At 44.7% G+C, this 22,043-nt stretch overlaps 1 protein-coding gene across 1 annotated transcript in view; it reads left to right on the forward strand.

Moving 5' to 3' along the window:
- LOC139022631 (negative elongation factor E-like) overlaps positions 1–4,295 on the forward strand; it is a 33,922-nt gene extending 29,627 nt beyond the window's left edge. The window contains exons 4-5 of the mRNA XM_070433955.1: positions 1,361–1,580; positions 4,064–4,295. Coding sequence (XP_070290056.1) covers positions 1,361–1,580; positions 4,064–4,109 — 266 coding nt within the window. The 3' untranslated portion in view covers positions 4,110–4,295. The remainder of the gene's footprint in view (positions 1–1,360; positions 1,581–4,063) is intronic.
- The last annotated feature ends 17,748 nt before the right edge of the window (positions 4,296–22,043 follow it).

Genomic DNA, 22,043 nt, shown 5'->3' on the forward strand with positions numbered 1-22,043 from the left:
GACCGGGCTGGAGATGGGGGACAGGCTGGAGATGGGGACAGGCTGGAGATGGGGACGGCTGGAGATGGGGGACCGGCTGGGCAGATGGGGACCGGCTGGAGGATGGGGGACCGGCTGGAGATGGGGGACAGGTGAGATGGGGACCGCTGGAGATGGGGGACCGGCTGGAGATGGGGGGACCGCGCTGGAGATGGGGGACCGGCTGGAGATGGGGGACCGGCTGAGATGGGGACTGGGACGCTGAGGGAGAATGGGGACCGGCTGGAGATGGGGACCGGCTGGAGATGGGGACAGGCTGGAGATGGGGACCGGCTGGAGATGGGGGACGGCTGGAGGAGGGACAGGCTGGAGATGAGACAATTAGGTAGGGCCTTTAGATGGCCTTATCGATCCTGACAGTCAATGGTGCGATGACCCCTGATACACACAAGTTACACACACTCACACTGGGCACTAGTTGGAGAGATTTAGTGGCTACATATAGAGAGACAGCTGGCCTGGGCCAGCTTTCGAGAGCCCATTGACACACTGGCAGTCAGCGCAGCCTGTCACTGCCTCCTCTCACACCACACCTCCGTGGAGTGGAGGAGACCTACAGTGTCTGTTTACGCCATGCACCACCTCTATTGATTGAGATACAGTCCTTTTCAAACTACGCCGTCAGTCGGCGGCTGATGCCGGTCCCCCATCTCCAGCCGGTCCCCCATCTCCAGCCGGTCGCCCATCTCCAACCATCAGTTTCTGATCACAGCGCCGACTCGGGTTTTCCAATAGGCTCACTCACTCACTCACTCACTCACTCACTCACTCACTCACTCACTCACTCACTCACTCACTCACTCACTCACTCACTCACTCACTCACTCACTCATTCTTTCACTCTTTCACTCTTTCACTCTTTCACTCTTTCACTCTTTCACTCTTTCACTCTTTCACTCACTCACTCTCTCACACACACACACACACACACACACACACACACTGATTTAGTCTTTTCAACATTTAAACAATGAATAACGTGACACAAGGCATTACAAGTTACAGAGGCCCTACAGTACATAAAGCCCTCTCTAACAGTCTGACTGACCCAAGGCCTTGGGAGTCAAAACATATGGGACCTGGATTACCCTGCTGGGGTGGTTTTTGTTGCATGTGAGAATCATGCTGGATAGTGTTAGCTCAAATGCTAACTGGGGCAGCAGGTAGCCTCAAAGTTAGAGCATTGTTGTGAACTGTTACTGTGCCTCTTCGGCCATTGTTAGTGCTAACTGTTACAGTATATTTCAAATCAAACATACTTTACATACTTTTTATCAATATTTTTTTGTGATTCTGGTCGTGTGTTGTGTTGTCTCTCCAGGTCTCGTGAGCAGCGGCCGGTCCAGCCGCAAGAAGAGCCACAGCCGAGACCGCAGCCGGCTGAAGGGCCACGACAAAGACAAGGAGAAGGAGAAGGACAGGGACAAAGACAAGGAGAAGGAGAAGGACAGGGACAAAGACAAGGAGAAGGACAGGGACAATGGCAGGGACCGAGACAAGGACAGAGCCAAGGACAAAGACAAGAGACCCGACAAACAAGGGTGAGTGAAAAGTTCCTTTGTGAGTCCATGGCATACTCACACTGTCATACGCACATACCCGTTATGAGAGTATCCAGGAGAGACACCCCGGCTGGGATCCATCCATCACTCCTTCTCGGAATGCGTTACATTCTCTCTTGTAATGTTGCATCCTTAAGTGTACCTGCGTCACCTGAACATAGTTGATCTTTTTATCTCTCTACTGTTGATCTACCTTGGCCCAGTTGCAATATGTTCACACACACACACAACGCACACACACAGACAACCCAGGTGCAATATGTGGACCTAACTCACTCAGGGGGCCTTACTTTCCGTGAGAATAGCACCTTGATTTACCCATATCCCGCCCCCAAGCGCTGTGTCCTAATGTGATTGGAGGGCGGGGTAATGTGATTGGCGGGGAGTCGTTGTCTGTCATATTGAGTGGCGCGTGTCTCGGACTCGTCAGTTATGCGCTAGAGAGCTCGGAGGGACGCGCAGAGAGAGCACTGTGGAGGCAATTTTTCAGTCTTTTGCAGTAACTTAAGCTGTATTTGGCAAAGGACGGTGACATTTTCTAAAAGAGAAAACGATGGCAAATTGTTGTGGACCTAGAGAACATTTCAATTCAACAATGTTTTGCAATGACCTCCCCACACAACCTAATGTGCTGGACTGACCGCGAATTTCAAAATATTGTCTAGGCTACTAATTTCAAAAAAATGATTACAGTAGGCTACAAACAGTAGTAGCATACGTACTTCAAAGTAGAAGATCACTGCCATTTTGACCAACTGTAGGTTATAAACCGGCTGCCTATGGGATCGCATACAGAACAGCTTTAAATAGCCTATTGGTAAATCCATTTGAATTCAATCACTTTTTGACAGCATCCCTTTAAAAAAGAAAAAAGTGATCAGAAAGTGACTTTTTGAGCTTGAATGCCAAAACATTCAGGATATGCTCAAAGTTGACCCATTTCTCATACCCAACCATACCATGAAGAAATACATGTCATCATCACTGGAAAAGATAAACAGTTGAGTTTGACATCATGTAAAAGCTTACAAATAGGGTTGTCAAACWATTTTATATTTACTTGATAAAAAGTATTTTTTCATGCAAATTATGACATCTTTTAACTTCAATTATCTAAACACACGTTAGATATTTTTAATATCGGCATTTACGTGTTTTTATATTTATGTTTTTATATTATGTTTTATGTATCTTAGACCCTACTTTACATCATCTGAGGTTTTTGGGTTGTGCCCGCCATTGGTTGAGACACAACATGCGCGTGGGGAATTTATTCTGCAATGGTTAGGAGAATAAAATAAGCAGAAATAGATTCCTGTGTCTTATTATTCAAAAAATAAAAGACAGATTTTCACTCTTCCCTAACCCCAAATGGCTGCATCTTGTTATTATGTTTTTATGAATAAGTGTGTTGTCATTTTCCCCATTTGCACAAATTACTTACTTGCCTGCTTGCAATACAATACTAGAACATGTGTGTACGCACGGTCTAAGGTTTGCATGGAGGAAAGGACATTCTCACGCAAACTTAGATTAGACATAGGAATAATTTTCCTATTTATTTTATTTTCCTAACAATTGCGGAATAAATTCCTCACATTTTCGGGCCGTGATGTCATCTTATTCCCAAAGTAGCCATATGCCTACAAGAAATGACCATACACGTCTCTCATTTAATTGGGGCTAGTAGCCTAGTAAATACATAGGCTATATGTATTTCAAGTGTTGATACAGTATGTTTGATCCCAAAGGCAGTGCGGTTTATAATAGGCTACACAAATTTAATGGGCAGTCCAGCATATTTAGGTTGGGGGAAAAGTCATTGCAAAACATGTTGAATTCAAACGTTCTGCTGACAGGTCCACAGCAATTTGCCATTGTTTTTTMTTTTATAAACTGTTCACAGTCCTTTGCCAAATACAGCACAAGTTACTGCAAATGATTGAAACATACAGTTGAAGTTGGAAGTTTACATACACTTAGGTTGGAGTCATTAAACTCGCTTTTCAACCACTCCACAAATTTCTTGTTAATAAACTATAGTTTTGGCAAGTCGGTTAGGACATCTACTTTGTGCCTGACAATCATTTTTTCAACAATTGTTTACAGACAGATTATTTCACTTATAATTCACCGTATCACAAGCTCACTGTGCCTTTTACACTGCTTGGAAAATTCCAGAAAATGATGTCATGGCTTTAGTAGCTTTTGATAGGCTAATTACCATCATTTGAGTCAATTGGATGTGGATGTATTTCAAGGCCTACCTTCAAACTCAGTGCCTCTTTGCTTGACATCATGGGAAAATCAAAAGAAATCAACCAAGACCTCAGAAAAAAACTGTTGTTGAGTTATTTAGAATTCAAGGCACACTTAAACAGCATGGCTACCACAGCATTCTGCAGCGATACGCCATCCCATCTGGTTTGCGCTTAGTGTGACTATCATTTGTTTTTCAACAGGGCAATGACCCAAAACACATCTCCAGACTGTGGAAGGGCTATTTGACCAAGGAGAGTGATGGAGTGCTGCATCAGATGACCTGGCCTCCACAATCACCCGTCTTCAACCCAATTGAGATGGTTTGGGATGAGTTGGTTGACCGCAGAGTGAAGGAAAAGCAGCCAACAAGTGCTCAGCATATGTGGGAACTCCTTCTAGACTTTTGGAAAAGTATTCCAGGTTAAGCTGGTTGAGAGAATGCCAAGAGTGTGCAAAACTGTCATCAAGGCAAAGAGTGGCTAGTTTGAAGAATCTAAAATCTAAAATATATTTTGATTTATTTGATACTTTTTTGGTTATTACATGATTCCATTTGTGTTATTTCATAGTTTTGATGTCTTCACTATTATTCTACAATGTAGAAAATAGTCAAAATAAAGAAAAACCCTTGAATGAGTAGATGTGTCCAAACCACAATGTAGAAAATAGTCAAAATAAAGAAAAACCCTTGAATGAGTAGATGTGTCCAAACCTTTGACTGGCACTGTATACAGTTGAAGTCGGAGGTTTACATACACTTAGGTTGGAGTCAATCAAACTTGTTTTTCAACCACTCCACAAATTTCTTGTTAACAAACTATAGTTTTGGCAAGTCGGTTAGGATATCTACTTTGTGCATGACACAAGTAATTTTTCCAACAATTGTTTACAGACAAATTATTTCACTTATAATTTACTCTATCACAATTCCAGTGGGTCAGAAGTTTACATACACTAAGTTGACTGTGCCTTTTAACAGCTTGGAAAATTCCAGAAAATGTCATGGCTTTAGAAGCTTCTGATAGGCTAATTGACATAATTTGAGTCAATTGGAGGTGTACCTGTGGATGTATTTCAAGGCCTACCTTCAAACTCAGTGCCTCTTTGCTTGACATCATAGAAAAATCCAAAGAAATCAGCCAAGACCTCAGCAAAAAAAGTATAAAGAAGTATAAACACCATGGGACCACACGGTCGTCATACCGCTCAGGAATGAGACGCGTTCTGTCTCCTAGAGATGAACGTACTTTTGTGCGAAAAGTGCAAAACAATCCCAGAACAACAGCAAAGGACCTTGTGAAGATGCTGAAGGGAACGGGTACAAAAGCATCTATATCCACAGTAAAATGAGTCCTATATCAACATTACCTGAAAGGCCGCTCAGCAAGGAGGAAGCCACTGCTCCAAAATCGCCATTAAAAAAGCCAGACTACAGTTTGCAACTGCACATGGGGACAAAGATTATACTGTCTGTCCTCTGGTCTGATGAAACAAAAATAGAACTGTTTGGCCATAATGACCATCGTTATGTTTGGATGAAAAAGGGGGAGGCTTGCAAGCTGAAGAACACCATCCCAACCGTGAAGCACGGGGGTGGCAGCATCATGTTGTGGGGGTGCTTTGCTGCAGGAGGGGCTGGTGCACTTCACAAAATAGATTGCATCATGAGGAAGGAACATTATGGGGATATATTGAAGCAACATCTCAAGACATCAGTCAAGAAGTATAAGCTTGGTCGCAAATGGGTCTTCCAACTGGCCAATGACCCCAAGCATACTTCCAAAGTTGTGGAAAATGGCTTAAGGACAACAAAGTCAAGGTATTGGAGTGGCAATCACAAAGCCCTGACCTCATCCTATAGAAAATTTGTGGGCAGAACTGAAAAAGAGTGTGCGAGCAAGGAGACCTACAATCCTGACTCAGTTACACCAGCTCTGTCAGGAGGAATGGGCCAAAATTCACCCAACTTATTGTGGAAAGCTTGTGGAAGGCTACCCGAAACGTTTGAGCCAAGTTAAACAATTTAAAGGCAATGCTACCAAATACTAATTGAGTGTATGTAAACTTCTGACCCACTGGGACCATTCTCTCTACTATTATTCATACATTTCACATTCTTAAAATAAAGTTGTGATCCCAACTGACCTAAGACAGGGAATTTTTACTTGGATTAAATGTCAGGAATTGTGAAAAAATTTGTTTCAATGTATTTGGCTAAGGTGTATGTAAACTTCCGACTTCAACTGTAGACCGGTAGCTTAGATTTGACAGTATGGGTAAAGGCTACAGTATTGCTGTGCGATAGGAGCGTGATATCGTAGACTTAGAGCCCATACCAAGGCAGGAGAAAGAATCACAATAATCTACTGATACCAGATCTTGAATTAAAGGTGTCTTTTGCACAGAAGTGTGGCTGTATCATTTACTTTCAAATTGTTTCCAATATACAATCAATCTTGCAGAATGCGTGGACGGTGTATGGTGAATGGTGGGTGTTGTTCAGGCAGAGTTATATTTCTCATTCACGCACGCACAGTTTTAGGACGGGTCGGATCTGTAACGGCAAACATGCGCGTGATTGCCGCGTGCCAAGTTTATAAATATGGACGTACAGCACGTCTTCTTTTCAGAAATGGAGCACGCAGATATTTGGTGTGAAATTTACGCAGCTGTTATAAATGAGGTCAATGGGGTGTATTGGTATCAATCTTCTCAAGAGTAGGACTTCTGATCTAGGATCCGGTCCTCCCTGTCCATGTAATGATATTAATTGTGATCTAAAAGGTAAAACTGATCCTAAATTAGATATTGTCCCCAGATATTGACTTTGGTCTAAATGGGAGGACGTAAGGTGCATTGATGCTGTTTGTAGGGCTGGGAATTGCCTAGGGACCTCAATATACAATATTATCACGATACCTAGGTGCTGATACGATATGTATTGCGATTCTCACGAATCAATACTATGATTTTATTGCAATTTTATGAGTTTTGATCAGTCAGGGAAATTAAAGTGCTGAAAACATGTTTGCTTAATATTTAAAAAGATGGAAAACAAGGATGAAAAATACTGGAGATTTGGCGCAAGTAAAGCTGACTAACGCAAGCTAATGATACCTACAGCAGCAAAAGAATTGGAGTCAAATATCGATAAAAAAATATTGTCCAAAAATAATATTCCGTTATGTAATTGTATATATTTTTTCGCCATCACTAGTTGTTTGTATTGCGCTAATGCTCGGGAATCTTGCATTTAAGGATTTTGTGGCTTATTACAATGGGTTTGACAGGTTGAAATGGGGGGGGTTTGTGTTGGCTTTTAAAGGGGCTATATATATGTATTTATGTGTTTTCTTTATTTAGTTGTATTACACATTTCCTTTTCTTAGATCGATATCAGCCAAACAAATATAGTGAACACACTCAACTAAAAAGGCCAGTGGAATATATCTATATTTTCTTATTAAGGCTTCAATATCCTTTAAAACGCTTGATAAGGATCTCTGCTTTCCTCTGACCCGCTCGGTGTGTGTGAAAGTGTGTGTGTGTAAGAATTTGCTGATGGACTGTCTTGGTTTTTAACACACACACACCACACACACACACACAACACACACACACACACACACACACACACACACACACACCACACACACCACACACACACACACACACACACACACACACACACTCAAACAACAGCAAACCAAGCCCACCCAACACACGACATCGAACAGAGCCACATTCCCTGTTGTAGACCAGAGATCGTCTGACATGCCGCTGTCTCCCCCCCCCCAACAACACCACTTTGATATTTCCCGCTCCGTTAAATTGTTTGCTTCACACTCCAGCAATTTCAAGAAAAAAGTTCCCTTTTCTCTATTCTGTACCACTTCAAGAGAAAAACCAAGAAGGATTCTAGAGTAGAGCACCTTGTGCAAGAAGGACGGAATTTCCATCCAATTGGTTTCTATGGTGTTCCCTGTGGTTAGTGGAGATGGCTGGGCATTTTATGGTGGGTGGCGATGAGTCGACGGGTCAGAGAGGGTGGTAAGACATACTCTATGGCAGTGCCTATTACCTAGGAACTAGGCCTAGCTATGAGTAAGAGAGATGTGTGCACATTTTCTCTGTGTGTGTTTCATCCCTGCTCATAGTAAATATTTGCTCTCCTCTCATCAGTTCAACATCTATCAGCTCATTAGTGCTGGTAATACACACAGAGCCAGCAGTGTGTATGTGTTTGGCGTGCCTTTCAGTACAGAGCCCTGCCCTCCAGCCATGGATGGTGTTGTTGTGATTGTGTCTGTAAAATGGATCGGTCTGGGAACCTTGTGCGCCTCTGATGTGTGTGTGTTAGTTGGGCTGTTTTGCAGGACTCTAGGCTGTGTCTGGGTAGGCCAGGGAGAGAGGACAACTTCAAACCGGCGCGGAAGGTAGATTTGAATGAAATAATGCGTAACTGTAAGTGTGGCGGGGGCGGGGCGGGGGTACTAAAGCAGTGGGGCCGGCAGCGATATGGACGCAGTGGATTGGAGCGGGCGAGGTGGAGAAAGGGGGAGGTATGGGGCTGGGGGTACAAACCCGTTCCTCCAGGTGGGCGTGGTGGCTTTCCAATGAGGCTCCTGAGAGGGAGGCGGCCAGAGGAGGGCGGGAGGAGGAGGGGCAACAGGGGAGGTTTGGAAGTGAACCCTGCCTGCAGAGGGGCATAGCGGTAGACTGTTAAGGAAACACACAACATACATACTCAACATCAGGGGGGGGCGGGGGGGGGGGGTTCTCCTCCGACTCATACAAAGAAGAGCGAGCGCTGTTCTGTTGCCGACGATGCCCTGTGGCGGTGCTGCTGCTGCTGTAAGTGTATATTAGCTGCTTTTTTAACCACAAATAATGAGAAGACTCCTGAAAACAGACCCCGAGCTTCACAAACCCACCGCCGCTCACATTTAAAACCGCTGAACAGACAGAAGGAGGAAAAGAAAACGAGCTTTTGTAGTTCAAACCAAACAGCCCAGTTCTCTGTCTGTTTGGAGAGCTCTGCCCCGACCCATGCCTGAACACGTTAGCCATCCAACGCAAACAGCTAGCTAACTAGCAGGCTGACTGGTTCACACAGGATAAATGCACAAGAGAAAGATGATTGCCTGTAATGTGTGCTGCTACAGGAGAAATGTTGCTACGTGTGTGCATGCGTTTACTCAATAACAACAATTCCATACAGTATCAAATGGAGTTTTTCTACGCCTTTTTAGTGACATTCTTCCTGCTTTAGTATTTGATACTAATTCAGCGAACAAGAATACAGCTTACTTTTCAAAAATATTTCATAACAATCTCGTATCATTATACTCTTTTTTCATAGGAGAAAAGTGGTTTATTATGATTATGGTTGTTATTTGTTGAGCCAGTATGTAATGAATTGTGTGATGACCTCATTCAATAACAAATGATACACATTTTGTGACATGTATTCTAAGTTTTGAGGGTGTAAGTTAATTTTTGCTAAAGAAATCTTCTGATAAGATTTTACATTTACATAAGTCATTTAGCAGACGCTCTTATCCAGAGCGACTTACAAATTGGTGCATTCACCTTATGATATCCAGTGGAACAACCACTTTACAATAGTGCATCTAACTCTTTTAAAGGGGGGGGGGGTTAGAAGGATTACTTTATCCTATCCTAGGTATTCCTTAAAGAGGTGGGGTTTCAGGTGTCTCCGGGAGGTGATGATTGACTCCGCTGACCTGGCGTCGTGAGGGAGTTTGTTCCACCATTGGGGTGCCAGAGCAGCGAACATTTTGACTGGGCTGAGCGGGAACTGTACTTCCTCAGAGGTAGGGAGGCGAGCAGGCCAGAGGTGGATGAACGCAGTGCCCTTGTTTGGGTGTAGGGCCTGATCAGAGCCTGAAGGTACGGAGGTGCCGTTCCCCTCACAGCTCCGTAGGCAAGCACCATGGTCTTGTAGCGGATGCGAGCTTAACTGGAAGCCAGTGGAGAGAGCGGAGGAGCGGGGTGACGTGAGAGAACTTGGGAAAGTTGAACACCAGACGGGCTGCGGCGTTCTGGATGAGTTGTAGGGGTTTAATGGCACAGGCAGGGAGCCCAGCCAACAGCGAGTTGCAGTAATCCAGACGGGAGATGACAAGTGCCTGGATTAGGACCTCGCCGCTTCCTGCGTGAGGCAGGTCGTACTCTGCGAATGTTGTAGAGCATGAACCTACAGGAACGGGTCACCGCCTTGATGTTAGTTGAGAACGACAGGGTGTTGTCCAGGATCACGCCAAGGTTCTTAGCACTCTGGGAGGAGGACACAATGGAGTTGTCAACCGTGATGGCGAGATCATGGAACGGGCAGTCCTTCCCCGGGAGGAAGAGCAGCTCCGTCTTGCCGAGGTTCAGCTTGAGGTGGTGATCCGTCATCCACACTGATATGTCTGCCAGACATGCAGAGATGCGATTCACCACCTGGTTATCAGAGGGGGGAAAGGAGAAGATTAATTGTGTGTCGTCTGCATAGCAATGATAGGAGAGACCATGTGAGGATATTACAGAGCCAAGTGACTTGGTGTATAGCGAGAATAGAGAGGGCCTAGAACAGAGCCCTGGGGGACACCAGTGGTGAGAGCACGTGGTGCGGAGACAGATTCTCGCCACGCCACCTGGTAGGAGCACCTGTCAGGTAGGACGCAATCCAAGCGTGGGCCGCGCCGGAGATGCCCAGCTCGGAGAGGGTGGAGAGGAGGATCTGATGGTTCACAGTATCAAAGGCAGCCGATAGGTCTAGAAGGATGAGAGCAGAGGAGAAGAGTTAGCTTTAGCAGTGCGGAGCGCCTCCGTGACACAGAGAAGAGCAGTCTCAGTTGAATGACTAGTCTTGAAACCTGACTGATTTGGATCAAGAAGGTCATTCTGAGAGAGATAGCAGGAGAGCTGGCCAAGGACGGCACGTTCAAGAGTTTTGGAGAGAAAAGAAAGAAGGGATACTGGTCTGTAGTTGTTGACACGGAGGGATCGAGTGTAGGTTTTTTCAGAAGGGGTGCAACTCTCGCTCTCTTGAAGACGGAAGGGACGTAGCCAGCGGTCAAGGATGAGTTGATGAGCGAGGTGAGGTAAGGGAGAAGGTCTCCGGAAATGGTCTGGAGAAGAGAGGAGGGGATAGGGTCAAGCGGGCAGGTTGTTGGGCGGCCGGCCGTCACAAGACGCGAGATTTCATCTGGAGAGAGAGGGGAGAAAGAGTCAAAGCACAGGGTAGGGCAGTTGTAGCAGAACCAGCTGTGTCGTTTGACTTAGCAAACGAGGATCGGATGTCGTCGACCTTCTTTTCAAAATGGTTGACGAAGTCATCCGCAGAGAGGGAGGAGGGGGAGGAGGGGAGGAGGATTCAGGAGGGAGAGAAAGTGGCAAAGAGCTTCCTAGGGTTAGAGGCAGATGCTTGGAATTTAGAGTGGTAGAAATTTGCTTTAGCAGCAGAGACAGAAGAGGAGAATGTAGAGAGGAGGGAGTGAAAGGATGCCAGGTCCGCAGGGAGGCGAGTTTTCCTCCATTTCCGCTCGGCTGCCCGAGCCCCTGTTCTGTGAGCTCGCAATGAGTCGTCGAGCCACGGAGCAGGAGGGGAGGACCGAGCCGGCCTGGAGGATAGGGGACATAGAGAGTCAAAGGATGCAGAAAGGGAGGAGAGGAGGGTTGAGGAGGCAGAATCAGGAGATAGGTTGGAGAAGGTTGAGCAGAGGGAAGAGATGATAGGATGGAAGAGGAGAGAGTAGCGGGGGAGAGAGAGCGAAGGTTGGGACGGCGCGATACCATCCGAGTAGGGGCAGTGTGGGAAGTGTTGGATGAGAGCGAGAGGGAAAAGGATACAAGGTAGTGGTCGGAGACTTGGAGGGGAGTTGCAATGAGATTAGTGGAAGAACAGCATCTAGTAAAGATGAGGTCAAGCGTATTGCCTGCCTTGTGAGTAGGGGGGAAGGTGAGAGGGTGAGGTCAAAAGAGGAAGGAGTGGAAAGAAGGAGGCAGAGAGGAATGAGTCAAGGTAGACGTGGGGAGGTTAAAGTCACCCAGAACTGTGAGAGGTGAGCCATCCTCAGGAAAGGAACTTATCAGGCGTCAAGCTCATTGATGAACTCTCCAAGGGAACCGGAGGGCGATAAATGATAAGGATGTTAAGCTTGAAAGGCTGGTAACTGTGACAGCATGGAATTCAAAGGAGGCGATAGACAGATGGGTCAGGGAGAAAGAGAGAATGTCCACTTGGGAGAGATGAGGATCCAGTGCCACCACCCCGCTGACCAGAAGCTCTCGGGGTGTGCGAGAACACGTGGGCAGACGAGGAGAGAGCAGTAGGAGTAGCAGTGTTATCAGTGGTATCCATGTTTCCGTCAGTGCCAAGAAGTCGAGGGACTGGAGGGAAGCATAGGCTGAGATGAACTCTGCCTTGTTGGCCGCAGATCGGCAGTTCCAGAGGCTGCCTGAGACCTGGAACTCCACGTGGGTCGTGCGCGCTGGGACCACCAGGTTAGAGTAGCAGCGGCCACGCGGTGTGAAGCGTTTGTATGGTCTGTGCAGAGAGGAGAGAACAGGGATAGACAGACACATAGTTGACAGGCTACAGAAGAGGCTACGCTAATGCAAAGGAGATTGGAATGACAAGTGGACTACACGTCTCGAATGTTCAGAAAGTTAAGCTTACGTTGCCAAAAAATCTTATTGACTAAAATATATAGTACTGCTGGCTGGTGAAATAGGCTAGCTAGCAGTGGCTGCGTTGTTGACTTTGTTGAAAGTGTAGCTGGCTAGGTAAAGGTAACCTCGACAATTACTCTAGACTACACAATTATCTTGGATACAAAGACGGCTATGTAGCCAGCTAAGATCAAACAAATCAAACTGTTGTACTGTAATGAAATGAAATGTAATACTACCTGTGGAGCAAAGCGGAATGCAACTACTCGCTCCAACCCGGAAGTGCGTATCGTAGAGGGAGAGGCAATAGAAGTGTGTTTCTTGTTTATTGTCTTTTGTGTCTTTAGAGGACTGCTTCTCCTTAATGTCCCCTTTCCCCTTTCTTCTGTCCTTATTTTGTCCCACTTTGTCCCTTCTTTGTCCCTTCTTCTCTTCTGCCAACTAGACACTCCTTGTTAGCTAGCTAGCTTCTTYCAGGAATGTCCCTAGCAACTGCCTAGCAACAGGTAAACAACTTAGCTAGCTAAGAAAACGGTATAATTTTATGAAAAATTGTTACTTTTTCAAAAGCCTTTCTTCTTTGTTTGCTGCTTGTTTGGTCTCCTATTCAGTTTGCAGTTTTCTTTTGATTTTTTTTCGATGTACTTTACTCCAAAAAATAAAAAAAAATAAAAAATAAAAAAATAAAATAAAAATGTTGATGTTGCAGATGTTGCCCTACCGGAGTTACACAGTAATAGCGTCAATAAGTAAGATGACAATATATTGTTTTGGTATTAGATTTTGTGACACGTATTTAACGTTTTGAAGGTGTAGTGCGTTTTGAAAGAGAAATGTGTTGTTTTGGAAAACGCACTTTTAGTTTAGTGGGATGTGTTAAAGCGGTGCTGTGTATACAGGTGTTTCTGTACACCCCTCTTGCAAGAATGCTGTATTATTTCATGGTTTGAATGCAGTTTCCCCAAAACCCCCGCTCTCATAGGTAGTCGGCTGGGAACGACACTACATCAACATCCTCTCTGAACAGAGTCTAGGCTGCGATTAATACGGACAAGATTGAAAATAAATATATTCCGAGTTGCAATGTCTTCAGAACAGGTAAAACGTTATATACTAGGTATATTCTTGAACTATTGTAGTCCTTAGCTAGCAAGCTACCTAGTTAGACTAGCAAGCAAGCTGATTAGCTAGAATTTGTGAAATTAACAAGCGGCGATGGGCACCAATGTCAAACAAATTGCTATGAGTATTATGTAGCCGAATCATAGACGACGCATTCAATTTTATTTTATATTTTGATATATCTATCTGCATTTTTGTCAAAATTGTTATTGACATAGCCTTGTTCTGTTCAATGTTCTCTACCTATATAGTATTTTAAATACCCCAGTTCATGTGGTTAAGTTCAAAAGAATACAATATAAAAATTTGCTGACACCATTCAAACCATGAGGGTTCGGGAACTTTAAAGCCAATTATCACGGAATCATATTTTTGCAGATAGAACCTTATAGTCCCAAGCTCAGGATTGATCAAGAACATCAAGCTACTGCATTTGATTTGGTATCAACAAGTGGTTATTTCACTAGCTACATTGGTTATCAAGATGGTGTGTATTGATTGTAGAAGTGTGATACTCAACCCTTCTGTCTGAAAACCACGATCAGTTATACATTATAGACCATGTACTGAACATTAAAATAGACTCCTAATAGTGTTGTTTACATGTGTTTTTTCTGTAGATTTCCATTGCAGTCCTCATTCGGGGTAAGCTATCCCAGGGTCTCCAGACATCCCAGACCGAGGACAGCCTCGCTGGTGCACCTGCCTTTTTTTTTTTGCAGTCAAAAGGTTGGACACACCTACTCATTCAAGGGTTTTTGTTTAATTTTGTTTAATTTTTTTAATTTCTACATTGTAGAAAACTATGAAAGAACACACCAGCAAAGCAACATCACACTTCCCCCTCTATACTTCACGGTGGGAATCACACCTGCGGAGATCATCCGTTCACCTACTCTGCGTCTCACAAAGATACAGCGGTTGGAACCAAATATCTCCAATTTGTACTCATCCAGCCCAAAGGACAGATTTTCCACCGGTCCGATGTCCATTGCTCATGTTTCTAGGCCCAAGGAAGTCTCTTCTTCTTTTTGGTGTCCTTAAGTACTGGTTTCTTTGCAGAAATTCATCCATGAAGGCCTGATTCACGCAGTCTCCTCCGAACAGTTGATGTTGAGATGTGTCTATTACTTGAACTCTGTGAATCATTTATTGGGCTGCAATTTCTGAGGCTGGTAACTCTAAAGAACTTATCCTCTGCACCAGAGGTAACTCTGGGTATTCCTTTCCTGTGGCGGTCCACATGAGAGCTAGTTTCATCATAGCGCTTGATGATTTTTGTGACTGCACTTGAAGAAACTTTCAAAGTTCTTGACATTTTCTGCATTGACTGACCTTCATGTCTTAAAGTAATGATGGTCTGTTGCTTCTCTTTTCTTATTTGAGCTGTTCTTGCCATAATATAGCCCTATTTGGTAAAAGACCAAGTCTATCTTCTGTATACCACCCCTACCTTGTCACAACACAACTGGTTGGCTCAAACGCATTAACAAGGCACACCTGTTAAATTAAACGCATTCCAGATTCCTCATGAAGCTGGTTTTGAGAATGCGAAGAGTTTGCAWACCTGTCATCAAGGCAAAGGGTGGCTACTTTGAAGAATCTCAAATATACAGTCGTGGCCAAAAGTTTAGAGAATGACACAAATATTAAGTTTCACAAAGTCTGCTGCCTCAGTTTGTATGATGGCAATTTGCATATACTCCAGAATGTTATTTAGAGTGATTAGATGAATTGCAATTAATTGCAAAGTCCCTCTTTGCCATGCAAATTAACTGACTCCCCCAAAAAACATTTCCTCTGCATTTCAGCCCTGCCACAAAAGGACCAGCTGACATCATGTCAGTGATTCTCTCGTTAACACAGGTGTGAGTGTTGACGAGGACAAGGCTGGAGATCACTCTGTCATGCTGATTGAGTTCAAATAACAGACTGGAAGCTTCAAAAGGAGGGTGGTGCTTGGAATCATTGTTCTTCCTCTGTCAAACATGGTTACCTGCAATGAAACACGTGCCGTCATCATTGCTTTGCACAAAAAGGGCTTCACARGCAAGGATATTGCTGCCAGTAAGATTGCACCTAAATCAACCATTTATCGGATCATCAAGAACTTCAAGGAKAGCGGTTCAATTGTTGTGAAGAAGGCTTCAGGGCGCCCAAGAAAGTCCAGCAAGCGCCAGGACCGTTTCCTAAAGTTGATTCAGCAGGATTGGAGCACCACTAGTACAGAGCTTGCTCAGGAATGGCAGCAGGCAGGTGTGAGTGCATCTGCACACACAGTGAGGCGAAGACTTTTGGAGGATGGCCTGGTGTCAAGAAGGGCAGCAAAGAAGCCACTTCTCTCCAGGAAAAACATCAGGGACAGACTGATATTCTGCAAAAGGTACAGGGATTGGACTGCTGAGGACTGGGGTAAAGTCATTTTCTCTGATGAATACCCTTTCCGATTGTTTGGGGCATCTGGAAAAAAGCTTGTCCGGAGAAGACAAGGTGAGCGCTACCATCAGTCCTGTGTCATGCCAACAGTAAAGCATCCTGAGACCATTCATGTCTGGGGTTGCTTCTCAGCCTAGGGAGTGGGCTCACTCACAATTTTACTTAAGAACACAGCTATGAATAAAGAATGGTACCAACACATCCTCCGAGAGCAACTTCTCCCAACCATCCAGGAACAGTTTGGTGACGAATAATGGATAATGGAGCACCTTGCCATAAGGCAAAAATGATAGCTAAGTGTCTCGGGGAACAAAACATAGATATTTTGGGTCCATGGCCAGGAAACTCCCCAGACCTTAATCCCATTGAGAGCTTGTGTCAATCCTCAAGAGGCGGGTGGACAAACAAAAACCCACAAACTCCAAGCATTGATTATGCAAGAATGGGCTGCCATCAGTCAGGATGTGGCTCAGAAGTTAATTGACAGCATGCCAGGGCGGAGTGCAGAGGTCTTGAAAAAGAAGGGTCAACACTGCAAATATAAAGTCAATACTCTTTACATCAACTTCATGTAATTGTCAATAAAAGCCTTTGACACTTATGAAATGCTTTTAATTATACTTCAGTATTCCATAGTAACATGTGACAAAAGTATCTGAAGACACTGAAGCAGCAAACTTTGTGAAAATTTATATTTGTGTCATTCTCATTCTCAACTTTTGGCCACGACTGTAAAATATATTTATATTCTACAATGTAGAAAATTGTAAAAAATAAAGAAAAACCATTGAATGAGTAAGTGTATCCAAACTTTTGACTGGTACTGTATGTGTGAGCAGGATGGAACACATGGAACTTTTTTTGCCTGGAGTAGGGTGTTTGCGGCTTGTCCGATTCTACCAGAAATGACATTCTGACATTGGCCGATCTACAATCTAGGCACCGATCACAAGCAGTACAGACATTCAGCATAAAGACTATGTTGTTTGGCAGTATGGAGCCATGGGACAAGAACCGAGTGGTGATCCCTAGGCTGTAGAGCTCTGATGTCTTCACTCCGGAAGACGGCATAGTAAATCAACTTCCGGCGCCGTCACAGGAAAGCCTATAAATACATGGACAACCATTTACAGTCCAGCAGTACCACCAGAGACAGCTCCAAGTTCACAGACTGCTAAATACTTCAATCCAGCCACTCATGCACCTTACATCACATAACTGTTGGCAGTTCACCACTACACTATTCTGTTTATTTATTACCACATATGTTTACATAACAGTTAAAAACGTGTATACCAATTAGGTGAAAGACTCCTTTTGGTGATATCTATATTCATCATTTTATTTTGTATTTTTTTTGCCATGGTCTGAGTGATATCAGTTCAGTACTTTGCCAGTTTAGTACTTTATCAGAATGTTTTCCTAACACTATGCTTTTGTTATTTTGAGAAAGTTACCTTGTATTATTGTTTATCTCCCTAATAAACCTTTATTTGACCTGATCTGTCTAATTGGACCGACTTGTTTTGTACACCAGGGTATTCCATCAGTCTTTCTGGATCTCTACCCTCCCCTATGTCTGCTCATTTGAAGTGAGTACCCTCAGGAGCATAGATATCCAGGAAAAGGGACCAGTAAACTAAATAAACATAAAAGTATAATAATGATACCTATAATGCTAGATAAAGAATGTACACATATTGTTTCTCACTTGTTTAATGTTGCTCACACAAACTTCCCTTATTTGCATGATTTACACTGAGTGTACAAAACATTAGGAACACCTTCTCTTTCTATGACATAGACTGACCAGGTGAATCCAGGTGAAAGCTATGACCCCTTATTGATGTCACTTGTTAAATCCACTTCAATCAGTGTAGATGAAGGGGGGGAGACAGGTTCAAGAATGATTTTTAAGCCTTGAGACAATTGAGACATGGATTGTGCATGTGTGCCGTTCAGAGGGTGAATGGGCAAGACTAAATATTTAAGGGCCTTTAAAAAGGGTATGGTAGTAGGTGCCACGAACTGTGAGTGTGTCAAGAACTGATGCTGCCGGGTTTACACTTAACAGTTCCGGTGTGTATCAAGAATGGTCCACCACCCAAAGGACCTCTAGCCAACTTGACACAACTGTGGGAAGCATTGGAGTCAACATGCGCTAGCATCCCTGTGGAATGCTTTCGACACCCTGTAGAGTCCGTGCCTCGACGAATTGCGATTGTTCTGAATGCAATGGGAGTGTAACTCAATATTGCGAAAGTGTTCCTAATGTTTTGTCCACTCAGTGTATATGTTTTGTTGTAGGCTCCCCTGTTTCAACAATATTTCTGAGTACTCTGTAGGTTTTCACACTTCCCGGGAGCCAATAGGGAAAGCCGACAGTAGGGAAAGCTCAGGTCCTTCCCCGCTCAAAGGTGTGCCAACTGCATCCTGTGTTGCGTGGTGACATCAACTCGAAGTTGTAGCACCTCAGCCATTTTCAACACGTAGACACTCCACCTTCCATACATAGTATTGTAGATTCTCATGTAGCTGAAAGAGAATAATATTTGGTAAATATTTTGTTCATAGAATTTCATTAGTCATTGCAGAACTATAGTGTTGACATCTGTTGAAACTATAACAGTGATAACATGTATTGAGTTCTAATAATGGAAACATTTTGGTTTTGCATTATACACATCTTTTTCACAATTAAGAGGATGACTAACACTTACGTCTTGCCATCCGCGTTCTCCAATGCTGGACGATGATTCAGTCGTGCTGCCAGTAGGGTTCCAGCCTCATAGACTATAGTAGGGAAAATAGACGTATCGCTGAATTAGACAACAAATCAAACATGCTCCATCATTCCTAATTCTAATCCGGAATATGATTTTACCATATGACAAAATATCCCTTTGAAGACAATCATTGTTATATTTCCAGGTTAAATACATTCAGTTTAGGATGAAGGGAGTTAGTATTTTGGGATAATTGGAGGAGGTGGCTATTATGGAGAATGGATGTTTCCAGTCATTCAATATACACTGCTCAAAAAAATAAAGGAAACACTTAAACAACACAATGTAACTCCAAGTCAATCACACTTCTGTGAAATCAAACTGTCCACTTAGGAAGCAACACTGATTGACAATAAATTTCACATGCTGTTGTGCAAATGGAAAAGACAACAGGTGGAAATTATAGGCAATTAGCAAGACACCCCCAATAAAGGAGTGGTTCTGCAGGTGGTGACCACAGACCACTTCTCAGTTCCTATGCTTCCTGGCTGATGTTTTGGTCACTTTTGAATGCTGGCGGTGCTTTCCCTAGTGGTAGCATGAGATGGAGTCTACAACCCACACAAGTGGCTTAGGTAGTGCAGCTCATCCAGGATGGCACATCAATGCGAGCTGTGGCAAGAAGGTTTGCTGTGTCTGTCAGCGTAGTGTCCAGAGCATGGAGGCGCTACCAGGAGACAGGCCAGTACATCAGGAGACGTGGAGGAGGCCGTAGAGGGAACAACCCAGCAGCAGGACCGCTACCTCCGCTTTGTGCAGGGAGGAGCACTGGCAGAGCCCTGCAAAATGACCTCCAGCAGGCCACAAATGTGCATGTGTCTGCTCAAACGGTCAGAAACAGACTCCATGAGGGTGGTATGAGGGCCCGACGTCCACGGTGGGGTTGTGCTTACAGCCCAACACCATGCAGGACGTTTGGCATTTGCCAGAGAACACCAAGATTGGCAATTCGCCACTGGCGCCCTGCTGCTTCACAGATGAAAGCAGGTTCACACTGAGCACGTGACAGACGTGACAGAGTCTGGAGACGCCGTGGAGAACGTTCTGCTGCCTGCAACATCCTCCAGCATGACCGGTTTGGCGGTGGGTCAGTCATGGTGTGGGTGGCAGTTCTTTGGGGGGCCGCAACAGCCCTCCATGTGCTCGCCAGAGGTAGCCTGACTGCCATTAGGTACCGAGATGAGATCCTCAGACCCTTGTGAGACCATATGCTGGTGTGGTTGGCCCTGGGTTCCTCCTAATGCAAGACAATGCTAGACCTCATGTGGCTGGAGTGTGTCAGCAGTTCTGCAAGAGGAAGGCATTGATGCTATGGACTGGCCCGCCCGTTCCCCAGACCTGAATCCAATTGAGCACATCTGGGACATCATGTCTCGCTCCATCCACCAACGCCACGTTGCACCACAGACTGTCCAGGACTTGGCGGATGCTTTAGTCCAGGTCTGGTAGGAGATCCCTCAGGAGACATCCGCCACTCATCAGGAGCATGCCCAGGCGTTGTAGGGAGGTCATACAGGACACGTGGAGGCCACACACACTACTAAGCTCATTTTGACTTGTTTTAAGGACATTAATCAAGTTGGATCAGCCTGTAGTGTGGTTTTCCACTTTAATTTTGAGTGTGACTCCAAATCCAGACCTCCATGGGTTGATTTAAATTTTGATTTCCATTGATAATTTTTATGTATTTTGTTGTCAGCACATTCAACTATGTAAGAAAAAGTATTTTAATACGAATATTATTCATTCAGATCTAGGATGTGTTATTTTGTGTTCCCTTTATTTTTTTGAGCAGTGTAATCAAATCAAATTGTATTAGTCACATACACATTTTAGCCGATGTTAATGCGGGTGTAGCGAAATGCTTGTGTTCCTAGCTCCAACAGTGCAGTAATATCTAACAATTCACAACAATACACACAAATCTAAAGTAAAAGAATGGAGTTAAGAAATATATAAATATTAGGACAAGCAATGTCGCAGTGGCATTGACTAAAATACAGTTGCCATACCAGGCGGTGATACAGCCCGACAGGATGCTCGCAATTGTGCATCTGTAAAAGTTTGTGAGGGTCTCCCGAGGTTGAAGAGATGCTGTTATGCTTTCTTCACCACACTGTATGTGTGGATGGACCATTAAAGATCGTCAGTGATGTGTACGCCAAGGAACTTGAAGCTTTTCACCTTCTCCACTGCGGTCCCGTCGATGTGGATAGGGGCGTGCTCTCTCTGCTGTTTCCTGAAGACCACGATCAGCTCCTTCGTTTTGTTGACGTTGAGGGAGAGGTTCTTTTCCAGGCACCACTCCTCCAGGGCCCTCACCGCCTCTCTGTAGGCTGTCTCGGCATTGTTGGTAATCAGGCCTACAACTGTTGTGTCATCTGCAAACTTGATGATTGAGTTGGAGGCATGCGTGGCCACGCAGTCATGGGTGAACAGGGAGTACAGGAGGGGGCTGAGCACTCACCCTTGTGGGGCCCCTGTGCTGATGATCAGCGAAGTGGAGGTGTTGTTTCCTACTTTCACCACCTGGGGCTGGCCCGTCAGGAAGTTCAGGACCTGCACAGGGCGGGGTTCATACCTAGGGCCCGAGCTTAATGATGAGCTTTGAGGGYACTATGGTGTTGAACGCTGAGCTGTAGTCAATGAATAGCATTCTCACATCCGTTTGTCCAGGTGTGAAAGGGCAGTATGGCGTGCCTCTCGCAGTCACTCCCATCAGCTTAGCAGAATGCCCTGCCTTCGGTTTCCACGACTTGTTACATTGGACCAGCACTGATTGGAACAATCTTGCTGTTTTCCATCTACTTCACTACAAGATGGAGGAGGAGAAGCAGATGGAGACGACTTCCTTGGCAGGCAAGTTCCAAGTAGCACAGGCTATTCGGATAAGGACAGATGACAAGGCGGGGAAACATCCATCAGGCCCGAGCGGCGTCCAGCCGTAGGAGTTGAGAACAAGAAAGTTCCAATTTGCGTTTTCCCCATAAGTTTGTGCAGAATTGAGATTTGCTTGCTAAGAATAGCCACCGCATTCCTGTAATCATCCGCTAGCAAACAGTTGCCGCATTGGAACTCCGGATTGTCAATATTGTCCCGGACAAGAGCGTAATAAACACATCTTCTACAGTGCTGGAAGCATTAGTTAGCTGTT

Source organism: Salvelinus sp. IW2-2015, linkage group LG22 (assembly GCF_002910315.2).
Source record: "Salvelinus sp. IW2-2015 linkage group LG22, ASM291031v2, whole genome shotgun sequence".
NCBI classification, from domain to species: Eukaryota; Metazoa; Chordata; class Actinopteri; order Salmoniformes; family Salmonidae; genus Salvelinus; species Salvelinus sp. IW2-2015.